The sequence below is a fragment of the Metarhizium brunneum genome, chromosome 4 (assembly GCF_013426205.1).
Source record: "Metarhizium brunneum chromosome 4, complete sequence".
NCBI lineage: Eukaryota > Fungi > Ascomycota > Sordariomycetes > Hypocreales > Clavicipitaceae > Metarhizium > Metarhizium brunneum.
The window spans coordinates 2,646,987-2,660,222 of NC_089425.1; the positions used below are offsets into that span (position 1 = coordinate 2,646,987).

Genomic DNA, 13,236 nt, shown 5'->3' on the forward strand with positions numbered 1-13,236 from the left:
AGTTGCGACAGGGGTCAGGATACCCCGGCCAACCAATTCTCAATTCTCGCGGAGCCAGATCTGTACGCGATGCCTCGTTTTGACCGTTTTGACAGGCAGCTTCGCCGGCCGTAAGCTGAGAGGAACCGGTGAGGAGACACAGCGGATTGCGGATAAGGCAAAGGCAATAGCCACCATATGGTAATTTCAGTTTAACGTTGCGTGTATGACGAAATTTCTTGGCCTCTCTTTGCTTTTGACTCGGGGCTGTTCCAGAACATGTGTCTCGACTCAGTGACCCCATCCTTCGCTAGCAGCACTGAAGCCTCGTGGCGGCCGTCGGCGACTCAAAATAACTGAATTTTGTGTCAGTACGGAGTAGGCTCGGTCCAAAGGCACAATATTAAAGATAGAAGCGATAACCACCCGACGACAGTGCCAACCGCGGGGGCAGAAGAGTCCGAGTCGACTCGTCATGCCGCGGCCAGTACGACATGGTGAAGACAGAGCAAGCCTTATCTGCGGGACGAGAGCGAGATAGCCAGAGGCTAGGAGCACTGAGTTGATGGTATGGCACCCGTCAGCATCAGTGCGCAGCATTCGCAAATGGTTGATAATCAACTTCGTCAATTGCGCATGCATCATGCAGATGCTGAAGCAAACGATCGGACTGAGCGGCGTTTGACTCGAGCTCTACATCAATTCTACAACAGATCATGACCCCATGTCCATGTGTTCCATAAGTCATTGTTTTTTCGGAGCTAGCTTCTCAGAGTAAATGGGGGGTCAATATGGGGGGATATCACCACCTCGCCAATCAACTTGGAAGCCGCCAAAGTAAAGTATTGGTCGAGAAACTGGCTGAGTTCCAGATAGCTCGGCAGTGGACTGGGAAAGCCTTGTCGATGCATCTCGGTCAATGCGCTTGACCGGGCCGCTGGCGCAGCAGAAAATGAACAATGGGATGAACCGCAGGCATTGACCAGCGATAGGATCCATATCCTCTGAATAACCAAGGCTCAAAAACCTCCTGCAAAAAATCTTTTCTAGTATGTGTGCATCCACCCTTGCTGCGTTCTCGCAGTTGCTGCATGTGGTGAGTGGACTATGAGTACCGTGCTGCGTCAAAGCACCACTAATGTGACGCTACTAGTAGCAGTCTTGTCTGCGGTTGTGATAAAGAGCCACTGGGGTAGCTGTTTGTAAAACTCCAGTGGTTTTTACTAAGGGCCGAGGTGCATTAATTAGGCCCATCATCGACCCCCGACCAAACATGCTTCAAGTTTAGGCCACCAAGTGGATTAATTGCATAGGGCACTTGATGCGCATGAACTGGTTCCCCCGCGATGATGGATCGTCGCTGGTGCCGAAGGAAACAACTATGTATATCCACCAAGACCTCATAGTCATTGCCAAGCGATATTTGAAACAGGAATCCTTATGGCTTCTATTGTGGCGTGGAACATATCGGGAGCTGTGTGCCGAGATACTCGAAGACGACGAAGAAATGTAAATCCCAGCTGAAAAACGTCCAAGGCAAGGCGAGGGGTAGATGATGTTATGGCATAAGTTCTTCGTTTCACAAACAATAATCCAACGCCGTTCACATTGGGGCCGGAACTGGCTTCCGAGTTGGTTGATGGCTCGAACGAGAATGATGCCTAGTCTGCGTGCCACCCAAAATTCCTGGCCTGTTGTCGATTTGTATTAGTTTGAGAATCGTCCATAGTCGTCACACATCAACCTGAATCGCAGAAATGGATGTGTCTAGTACCTTGATCAAGACTCACCTGAAATGGGAGCCCCGTCTGGAGCCTAGAGGGCTATTTTGTAGACAGGACTGCCGGGAGCGTCCACACACTAGCCGGCAAAAACTGTGATGAGCAAAGAGGCACCGCATGAAATGCTATCCTAGAAGGTGTCATGGAATACGGCCTACACCCACTTTATTAGAAACCGGAAGAGGAGGTGACTTAGTAAAGTCTGCGGCAGCTGAGTCAAGGTGTCGTGAGATGTAAACTTCTCCCACTTCAGGTATTAACTGAGTCAAGTTCTTTCACCCGCTAAGAAAGAGCATGGGCAGATAGAAGCAGACATCGACACTCGCCAAGACGAGGTTGTACCGGATGTCAAATCACCGTGGCCATCGTCAACTTCCCCAAAGTAATTGGTGCCTTAATGCCTGGATGCCTTAGGGCCCGCCAGCTGCTTGGCAGCTGCCTGCCAGCTAACTAACGTGACTCCAGTGGACACTGTAAACCACGAGGAAGCTCTCTCAGCCTTCCAAGCAAAAGTTTTATTGTGACCTAGCAACATTTCCATCTGATATAGACGCGAAATGCTTCGATATTTCTCTTTCAAGCACTTTATATGCCGCAGATCACCAACCGACATCATTGTTTCCTATCGCCTGACGACATCAAGTCATTATCCATGGCGCAGCTTACTGATTTCTGAAGCGGATGAATTCCAGTGTTCGATACAACAGCAACCGCGTTTGGGCAAGGCATCCTGGGAATATGACAAAGGTTAGTTTTGGGCATGGACCCATCCAGAACAGCAATCCTCTAGTCACTGGTCAACCCTTGTTTCCATATTGAAGCTTCTTGGTTGACAACATTTGGACAATATGTGGGCACGGGCCTGGGGTAAGCGGATGTGCCATTGAGGATGGACAATATTAGCTCACCTTTGGGCATACATACATACAGATTCAGCAATCATGTCCAAACCACACTGAATTTGGTACAGTGTCCGTGTGTCTGTCTCGGTGTCGTTGCAGCTGCCATGTGTGGTGAGTGATATATCACGGGCTTGATCTAGCTCCCAAATATGTGACGGTGGTTGCACTACTAACGAACCACAGGGAAGACGGCATGTGGACGAGTCGCGCGGCACAAAGCGATTGGCGGTTCAGAAACCGCGCCACAAGAGACCAGTTGACGTTCTCTTGAATCCTGTCTCTTTGATGAGCAGGGCCGTGACTCTGACCCTGCCTGTCAGTCAGCAAACGTTTCCACTGTGGCTCCATTGGCAGGGCCCCCTTATTTTACGGAACGCAATGACTACACCACGTGTCGAGGTTGTTCCTTCGCTCTCGTCTCGGTTGGTTCGGCTTCTAGACTTGTGGCGTTGCTAGTGCAACTTGCTGAACACAGGGGCGTACAGGGGCAGCTGTTACAGCCCTGTCGCGTTCCATTATGCTGTTTTAGCTGTCAACTGCCAATAGTGAACAGCATGGGCTGCAGAGCACATATAATGTGATAATTTGGCTCCGAAACGAAGACTGCATTCATACAAGCAGACATGCATCCAAGTCTCAGCGAGATAATCATGGCAGTCTAGGTTGCCGATCCCGAGTTGACATCTAGGACCGTGCTCATCAATGGGCCAATTGACATTTTGCGATCGGCAACACGGTAGAGGAACAGCCTGACCAGTCAAGCATCAACACCACACAGTGACTGACTGGGTTCTTCTGTGACGCCAGGAGCTACCCCTGTTTGTCTTTTACATAATACAATCCGGATGTGCAAGTTGCAACATCGAAGCATGAGACAGGTGCTAGCCAACTCACTAGCTTGTAACCAAGAGGTCTCTGCATACAGTACCACACGGAAAATGCTAGGCGTGCTGCACTATGGGAGCTCGCGGGCTCGCTCAGCCTTACCTGTCTCTGGCTCTGATCATTTGACAGAACCGATCCCTTTACTGCCATGCCATTCGCCAGCCAGAGACTGTTAGGACGAAACGAAAGAAGAAGAGCAATATCTCCTAATGGCTAGCATTTGACCATCTCGCTCGGCTGGCCTGTCCCAAGTAACTGCCATGCACGCGCTGAGTCCCTTAAGGCAGGGCATCAAGACATATATCAATATATCAATGGGCTGTCAGATATCAACTGCCACCCAACGGGGAGACATGTCCGATTTGCCGGCTAAATTCGCGCCTGTCAGACAGCAGGCGGCTGGTAAACTAGCATGATGAAATATTGGATGGATTTGACTTTTGGCATGAAACCGACATGTCTTGGTATTTGAATTCCTTGAACAGAATGCACCGGTCTTCACTCATTGGCATCCTATCGAGATAAACTAAACGCTGTTTCATCTTATGGATGCAGGGTGACTACACCAATGCTCAATCTAGAAAATTATGCGCGTCGAATGTGCAGCAATGTTTATTCCATGGCCTAAACTGTTGGGGCTGGTAAATGTGTGGCGAGCCTGTCTTGGTAGGGGTGCTGGCTGTCCTTAGAGAAGATTTATTCTGACTGGAGCCGGACGATCTTGGAGTCGTCCAAGTGTCCTTTATTATCAATACAGCAGTATTGCTGTGGCATGAGCAGCCGGCACTTCTTCCATCGAAAGGTGGATACAACAGAAAACGCGCCGCCCGTGTCATAGCTACTATGGCTTGGATGATCCTCAGGTGTGTCATGATTTTTCTGCTCCCTCTGCCTAAAAACGATACTGATAGCAAACTTACCTCCGAACTACTACACATGAAACAAACAAACCCCGATACTTTTGGCTGTGTGCATTGCCGACGGGCGGAGCTGAGGTTGAGTCTCGTGCCGCGGCAATCCTCCTCAAGCAAATGCATTTATATCTCCATTATCGACGTCTCGAAAATGATGCACATAACGTTTTGGCAAAAGTGCGCACGGGGAGCTGGCCAGGCTCAAATAGAATTGGCGGAGACACAAACATTGGCTCACCTTCAACGGGTTGATCACTCCGGCTGCAACGCGCTCGGACTCCAAATGTTACCAGAGGCAGTCCCCAACTCCTCGACTCATGCATGATCTAACTGGCTCGTCACTTTTCGAAGTACTGTATGTGTTACACAATATACTTGCGGGGAAACTCAACCCACCATCTCAATGGGAAATCTACTGGCCACTAAGCGAGTCTTATATGCGTATCTTGGATGCTTGCTTTTTGAAAGCAAACATATGCGATAGCCAAGGTTTCTGGACAGCTCAGACGGCGCTAAGGAAAAGCCCATAGATGTTAGCCCCCGGAAAGTCAAGAGCCAAATGCATGGCGCTTTTTACGCCGGATAAATAATCGGTCGTAAGAGATGACCAAATACCGGGAGAATAGCCTCGGGCCCGGGAGACCACTGCCCTTGGCTCCTTAAATGTACAGTCATGCTAACCAACTCTCCGAAATATGTAACAGTGACGAGTCAAGTCTGTTTTGCCTCCATGACAGATGAGATTGTTGAGCAAAGTGGAGATCTGAAGTCGATGATGTCGGCACCTGGTAGGCGTCTCCTCTTTTCAACATTGCCACTTCATAGTAAGGGTGACTAACTCGTCTACCAAAGTGATAGCCATGGGAATGGCCTGCGTTTTGGTGAGGTCAAATTTTCGTCTGAAGAGTCGGGCCACCTGGTCCCTGTGACTTGCATGCATACGCCTGTATGCTCAAGCTCCCTTCGCAGCGCAAGGACAGCGTGGAGAGAGAGAGGTCCGAGCGGTAGTCTCGAGTGAAGAAGTATTTTCGGAGTACCAGGCATGGTTCCAATGCTGAAACATTGTTTCCAGCTACACACTTCTCGAGCCTATCTATCTGTCACTACTCCGTACTCTTACAGTTATGGTATGCCCAGAGGCTTTGTCCTGCCTCTGACACACCAGGCTGGGCGTCATGTTTCGAGTCTTGGTGCTGCCAGTGGCGAAAACTGACGGGACGGACAAAAGGAAAAGATGCACCAGTTGCAAGCACACAAGCACGGGCGTGAAAGGAAGTTGCGTCGCGCCCTGGCTTCTTGTCGCCAAAGCAAAACGCATCTCCGCATTGCAATAGTACTCTTCCGCCCTTGCCAGAGTGCTTGTGTCTGTGGTTAGTGGGGCATCAGCAGAGGACATCGGGAGTTCATCTAACGGGCACGGCCTGAGTGATGGTGGCTGTGGATAAGACCCCGGCGGCCAGAGCAAGGGGACTCGGGGAGCAGAGAATGACGGCGATAGCCCATGTTGCCATGTCGGCCCTGTTCTTGTGCGATTCAACCCTGGTCTTGTGCCCTTGCGCCAAAGTCAAAGACGATCCCGTCTGCCGCCTTGTACCAAACTCGTGAGTTGAGAAAAAGACCGTCGATTGTGGCCGGCCTTCGGGTCGGTAGGTGGGGCCGACTTGGACAGAAAAGCACTACTCCGCACTACAGGAAGAAAAAAGCAAACAAGGAGGGGAAACGAAATGAGGAAAGACCCCAGGCGAGCCTCAAGAGGCAGTTGAATCATGAAAAATATGATATGCGAGTGATGGATTAAGTTTCGGGGCATTGCGGACCGTTGGAGAGAGATAAACCTCGTGCGACAAGACCTTGCTTGCCTGTTCTGCGTACCGTCACCACGGCGAGTTGGACGTTGTCTTGGGATGTGTTTCACTGATTTCATGCCTCTGCTGTTTCGAGATCATCTTGCGACGGCCAGAGATTACAACACCGTTACGGCGATATGCCAGCATCGGAGACATCCTATCAAACTCATACACCATTTGGGTAACCCGACGAGTCTTTGTTGCACAACATTCCTCGCCACATGATGGTGCGATGGGCACGGACGACCAAGCCTGCCAAAAGCGGTGCAAAAATGTCGTGGAACCCATATCGACTTGTCTTGTGCTAATAATACGGCTCCATCCACTCGAATACATCGTGGGAACCTCCTAGCACAATCTGGATGTTTTGCAACTGTGTACGTACTCCATTCAGAGCGCCGAGGAAGCTTCAGCCGTCTTCACCCTGCCCTCGAAACAGATGGCCTTTGTTCGTGCTCTTTCAAACCACCTCGTTTGACCTAACAATACACTAGACCACGAGGAACAATGACTTCCGGCCCTGCCCGCGTCCGTGTCCGTTGCTTCCGATCCGTCGAACGGACCACAACTTGTAAACAAAAGTCCTCTGATCACGATGCCGTTTGGTGGCTCCCTAATTGCGGATGCACCGCCTACAAGTCCAAACTGGTACTATTTGCCACGCGGCCAAAACGTTGCAACGGGTCCATCAATATGGCGGCGCCGTATGCCAACGATTAGGCCGAGTTCTGCTCGCGAAGTAAGCTTTTTCGTTAAGTGGACTTTGGTGCCTAGTTTAATGAGGCTTTCGAACATGTTCATGAAATGATCGATCGACTGACAGCAAAGCCTGAAACAGCCGCCCGGAGCCTTTTTAGGGCTTCAGTCGACCCCTACCAAGATTTCCCAGCTTTTTACCGTCTGATGAACCAGCGATGATATCATTGACACATGCTAAAGCCTGCAATCACTGACGGGGGAAGTCCGATCGAGATTGACTTGACTGCCGAGCCGGAAATAGCACCAAATCCGCTGGCGACAATCTAAGAAAAGAGATGGCTCACCGTCATTATCTAGTCGGAATGTAACACTCGTCGTTCGATTCCCCTGGGGTCCGTGAGGCACCGCCCATCATCATATGTATGCTTGGCCTTGCCATTTCTGCCTTCGGGCGTGGATAAGAGATTGAAGTTCATTATTGGCTTCGCTTTACGCTCGCACGAGCCGCATCTAGCACCAAAGACATCGACAGCTGAAGCCTTGCTCGAATTTAAAGCCCCTGAATAGTCTCCCTCTTGAAGCCACGTTTTGTGGAGGTGAACCACATCGACGGAAAACCCATGGATGCTCTTCCCAGTGGCGCGGTGCAAGACCCGTGACACGTGGGGTTGAAAGTTTATTTGCGAGGCTTGGGAGCAAATTGAGCTGCCAACTCTCAGTTTGACTACGTATTTGGAAAGAGAATCGAGATTGTGGCCCCCATTTATTACCTACTTGAGTCTGAACTCTCACTAGGCGAACAGCCGTACAAGGATCTGCAGCCTAGAAATGGCAAGCCCGGAGATTACCTTGACTAAAATAACTGATCCGGCAAACTCAAAACCAGCCCTCCTTTCTAGATGACTGGAACAACTCAATATGATTAAAGGAAAACCTCGGTAGTTTGTGAGCCCCAACCCTTGGTAGAATCCAACGAGCGCTGGTGTAGGGTAAGATTGATTGCTGTTAAAGCACGCCAAAGTGTCGACGTATACTTCTGGGGCCCGAGAGGAAGAGGCCAGATTAAAAAAGAGAGTTTTTGATGTTTTGAGAATGGGAATGGTCTTGGCTGCCGACATTGCGTGTTTCTGGCACTCAACGTTGTCCTCCCAAGCATCAAGTTGTTCAAGGATGCCACATGCATTGACTCAAATGCTTCTGTCCCGCCGGCGAAGAGAATACCTTGGACCTGTTTATTAAAGAATGCACTGTGCAATATATGGAGCAATAAGGAAGGATAGTCACAAATGATAAATGAACTTGTCCTTGCTTAGGACTTCAAGACCCCGTTAGACTAATGATCAACTCTTTACGCCGACATCTGGGAAGTCGGTCAACAGGAAAACAGACACTCTCGATAGACTATACATTCATTTTAGTCATGAACACACATGTGTAAGGTCCTCCATGAAAGCTATTCGATGTAACTACTAGAGGGGATATTGATGTCACTTACAGAAAGCAGCCAGACTCAAAATAGTTGTCCGTCTCATTGAGACTAGGAATTGCCACGGAGGAACATCAAGCGACACTTGTATATCGCGACCTGTGGAGTTATTGGCAAGTGCGTTCCAGGTCCCAAATTTATTTTCCTTGTTTTTCTTCCCGTCTGCACGTCCAGGTCTTTTGCATAGCGAGCAAATGATCTTTGCTGATGTTGGCAACTCCTCCATCGACTTGGTCTCCGAGCTCCCCCAATACACGAGTTTGAGAGGCTACCGCGTAGAAACATGTAGATGGGCAGGAGGCGAGCTACTTGGAGGACGCTTCGGAGGTTGATTCATGTTACACGAATTCGACCGCGGCTCTACCGGCCTGCAGCAATCGCGACAAGACATGGTATCGCGGTCAGGGTTGGCATAAGCAACATCGCTCCCGGCATGACGCCGGCTTTTCCATGTCCTGTCTAGTGAAGCTGAACCAAGCTTGTGTGTGGTGATCTTCTTTGACGACATTATCGTTGCAGCAGCCGATTTTGGAGCCGCAACTTCACTCGTAGCTAATAGCTCTTCAACACGGCATGCGATTTGAAAGATTTGATTGACTTGTGAGCTCTTTTTCTCGCTGAAGACAGCTATATATGGGCTTCTAATGGTGGTTCGTGTCGTTGTCCCTCTATTGAAGCCTGTATGAATCGAGCGGTGCCATGTCGGATGTAGGAAAATGGAGGGGACTTGCCATATTAGACTCAATTGTCTTTCAACTGAAGACTCGCGGAGAGTCTACTCTAGACGTTGCTATTCGTTTGGTCCCGTCGAGAGTTTGATAGCTTCTGAACCAACGATGCGCGGGTTAATGATACACTCTTCGTTTTGGACCGAGTTGACCACGAATCGTTTGTAAAATAATAATAGTGATGCATGAACTCGACAGAAACATCAAGCCAAAGTACTGTCATGTGTACTCTGTTGCCACACTTGCCATATTGCTGTTGGTTCAAGGCCGCCAACCATAATGGCAAAAGTGCTGCGGACAAACAGCAGAGAGCAGATGAATGCAAGGAGTGGCAAGCATACGGCTAGACCGAGTTGCACCACAGCTTCAAATGCGAAAAGAAGAGGCACTCGGCTGAAACGAAGAAGAACAACTTGGATGGCAGCAATTGGCTCTCGCTTCTGTCATTAACCCGAGCATTCGCCTACTATCTTTAGCATGAACCGTGGGCATCAGACGGGAGATGACCATCTCCACGGGAGATAGACACCGCCAGGCAAGGCACAGCAATCACAAATGGTCAAGTCAACTTGCCACAGATGGGCCAGCAGCGTGAGGCTCGCTTTCGCCGTGCTGCGTTCAAACCAGGTGCGGCTCATGGCAAACGCTGCTGTCCTCAAGCCTTCCCCCGAAGAGCCAATCATCAAGTTGATGGGCGCTCCGGATGAGGGACATCCGGAGAAAGCCTCTATTCTGACAAACGCCACTGCCGGCAGGACCGATTACCAGTGATGCAATTGCTTCCTTGCTCCCTGGCACCGTGGCTGTGAGAGCTGGAGACTACGAGAATGCTATCCTGCTCGAGCTTCTTTGTCTTGTTCGGCCTATTATTACAGCGACACAAGATGGCATGGAAGACAACCGACCAAGGCGAAACAAATTGTTGCTAAATTTACTACAACTGGCAGTTTTCGTCACGCGGCATCGGAGCAACTCTCGATACAGACGTTGCGAAAAGGCGGCATGAATTCATCCGTCTCGTAATTGAAGCCAAGTCGTAGCAAGGCAAATGTCCCCGAAAGAAGAGTCTTTGAGCCGAATTATACGCTCGTTTTTGTCTTGGCGGTGAATCTTGCCGAGTTCGCAGCAGATGAGGCTTGCGCGATATCATGTCGCTGGTCAGCGATGGCATAATCGGTGCTCAACGGCCCGGCACCAGGCACAGCTTCTGCCCATGGACGAGGATTTAGATAGGGCCAAATAGGAAAAGGTATAGATGATGGAAAGAATACCGGCTTCATCGACCTCCAGTGTGCGCCAAGCCCACAGGTGTTGACGCCCTTGGGATGGCAACTAAAAGCGAACTCCCAACTCGTGGGAAGATTGGTCCAAACGGTTGTATGTACGCCATGTACTGTGTCCAATTGAATGCAAGACAATAAAAGACGTCTCATTTTACTGGTTGGCATCAACGCCACCACGATGGCTTCGTGGTACAGCCTCGGAGGAGTGGTTGGGCCTTGACGCCACGAAACGGCACCCAGGAGCCAATATCTTTCATCAGAGGCTGACAGCCACTTTGTTACCAGAGGCTATTCTAGCAAGCGAGAGCCGGTAGTGGTGGGATTGAACAGCCTTGGTGATATGCCACCTCTGTATGGGAGATGGCTCTTCCATAGCTAGTATGTAGTTCCCCCAGATCGTCATTCCCGAGGGGCGCCCTATTGGGCCCTTTGGCTCGGGGGATGTACGGCCGACACCGTTTTTTGATATCGCAGAGCTTCAATTGCGATGGCTGTCGTGGGATGCAATGAGCTTCGACAAGGCGATTGTCGACTATAAATGAAGGTCGATTCCCGGCGTCAAATGATCAACTCAACAGTCATCACAACAACACAAATACAACAAGTCTAATCCCCTTCAATACACAATCATTCACATTACCCGCCTCGTCAACCCCTTGACTTTGGAACCAAAACACGAGTTTTACAACAACCGTTACAACACTATTCAACATGATGCTCAACTCCGCCATCGTCACCTTTGCTCTCAGCGTTGCTGTCAGCGCCCTCCCCCAGGCATACCCCAACAAGTGCGGCGACCAAGTTTGTCCTGCCGACAAGTCCAAATGCTGCGAAGTTATCGTCAACGGAGTTGCAGAGATTGGCTGCTTCGCCGAATGCCCACCAGTCCAGGCCCTCCAGCGCAGACAAACATACCCCAACAAGTGTGGCGATCAGGTCTGCCCTGCCGACAAGTCCAAGTGCTGCGAAGTCATTGTCAACGGGGTAGCTGAAATCGGCTGCTTTGCCGAATGCCCGCCCGTCCAAGCCCTCCAGCGCCGCCAGACATATCCAAACAAGTGCGGCGACCAAGTCTGCCCTGCCGACAAGTCCAAGTGCTGCGAAGTCATCGTCAACGGCGTCGCTGAGATCGGCTGCTTCGCCGAATGCCCGCCCGTCCAAGCCCTGCAGCGCCGCGACCAGCCCTCGACTACAACCGCCGCGTCGCCTTCGACTCCTACCTTTGGTCCCAAGTGCGGCGATTCCTTCTTCTGCCCCGTCGGCAAGGTCTGCTGCCCCAACGCTCTCTACCACTGCGCCGATCCCGACAAGGTCAGCCAGCAGTGCCCTCAGTAAATGGCGCTCGTGAGAAGACGCCTTTGAGAGACTGAGCATGAAGGTGTTGCAACATCTGCGGCGGCTGAGTGTTTGAGTAATTTTCCTTTGTTTGGCTTGCTGGCATTTAGAGTGCGAAAGACGTTGTTACAGCTATAGATTAGAGATTGCTTCCCTTGTTTCCCCTAGAGAACATCTATATACTTTATAGAAGACTTTGTTAATAGATATGCTGTATTTCTTCACATGTCTTTGTTCGAATGTCTAATGCGTAGACCGCGCTATGTGACCGATTAACAATGCCTAGCTGGGGGTAATGAGGAAAAGAAAAAGACGAAAAAAAGAGCAATTCAGGCAAAATGATGAAATTACTTGGATTGGCAATCTCGAAGAGCTGATAAACACCAGTTGACATCTCGTCGCAGGCCTTTCGAGCTCCGCGACCAACACGGAGCGGAAGCGGAGCGGGGACCAAGTGGGGCAAAAGCCGGCGCTAGGCTGGTTACGCATCCGGTTCCTCCCAGCCCTCGGAGTTTCCAAACTCCACGCCATGTATTTCATCATTTCATCGCGCGTCTCCCCTCACACTTGACCGTAAACTTCGCTCAGCTTCTGCCCCTCACGACGCCAGCAAACCTCAACATCGAGCAACTGCCATGGCGACGGCCGCCGTGTTCGGGTCCACCGGCGCCGTGGGCTCTCAAATCCTCGCCACGCTCCTGGCCACAGACACATTCTCATCCATCAAGACCATTTCCCGACGAGCCCCCGGCGCGCAGTCGCCCAAGCTCCAGGCTCTCGAGGAGGCAGACACCTCCAAATGGGGCGGCGCGATGGCCTCGCTCTCCCCCAAGCCGGGCGTGGTCTTCAACGCCGTGGGCACCACGAGAGCCGCGGCGGGCGGCATCCAGAACCAGTGGAAGATTGACCACGACCTGTGCGTCGAGAACGCCAGAGCGGCCAAGGAGGCGGGCGTCAAGACGTACGTGTTCGTCTCGAGCGGCGGCACCAGGGGCTTCCCCTCGAGCTACCTGCCGTACTCGAAGATGAAGATTGGTGTCGAGGACGCCATCAGGGAGCTTGATTTTGAACATGCCGTTATCCTGAGGCCCGGGATGATTATCGGCAGAGAAACGTCCAAGGCGCCGGTGCTTGAGAGTATTGTCGGAAACCTGAATAAGCTGGGACAGTGGGCGCAGGACTGGATTGGTACGTGCTGGATATGCGAGTGCTTTGCCGTGTTTCCGGTGCTAACAGAGGCTTTTATTGTAGGTCAAGATCAGACCGTCATTGCGAGGGCGGCAGTTGCTGCGGCGGCGGCGGCAAATGATGGAAACGCACCGTCCAAGTATTGGGTTGTCGAACAGGCTGACATTGTTAGGCTGGGCCGAGACCAGTGGAAGCAATAGTGTGTCCTG

General features: G+C 51.0%; 3 protein-coding genes across 3 annotated transcripts; all 3 read left to right on the forward strand.

Annotated features, from left to right (window-relative positions):
- Window positions 1-6,815: 6,815 nt before the first annotated feature.
- Window positions 6,816-7,028, forward strand: G6M90_00g074750 (uncharacterized protein; the record flags this gene model as incomplete). The annotated part of the gene is made up of 1 exon (XM_066131011.1): window positions 6,816-7,028. One exon carries the CDS (start codon window positions 6,816-6,818, stop codon window positions 7,026-7,028), a length of 213 nt encoding a protein of 70 aa, XP_065987000.1.
- A 4,187-nt stretch (window positions 7,029-11,215) lies between these two features.
- Window positions 11,216-11,839, forward strand: G6M90_00g074760 (uncharacterized protein; the record flags this gene model as incomplete). The annotated part of the gene is made up of 1 exon (XM_014690106.1): window positions 11,216-11,839. The coding sequence occupies one exon, from the start codon at window positions 11,216-11,218 to the stop codon at window positions 11,837-11,839; it is 624 nt and encodes a 207-aa protein (XP_014545592.1).
- Window positions 11,840-12,474: 635 nt separating this feature from the next.
- Window positions 12,475-13,227, forward strand: fmp522_1 (Protein fmp52-2; the record flags this gene model as incomplete). Its single annotated transcript, XM_014690105.1, has 2 exons — window positions 12,475-13,027; window positions 13,091-13,227. The coding sequence occupies 2 exons, from the start codon at window positions 12,475-12,477 to the stop codon at window positions 13,225-13,227; spliced, it is 690 nt and encodes a 229-aa protein (XP_014545591.1).
- Window positions 13,228-13,236: the final 9 nt, after the last annotated feature.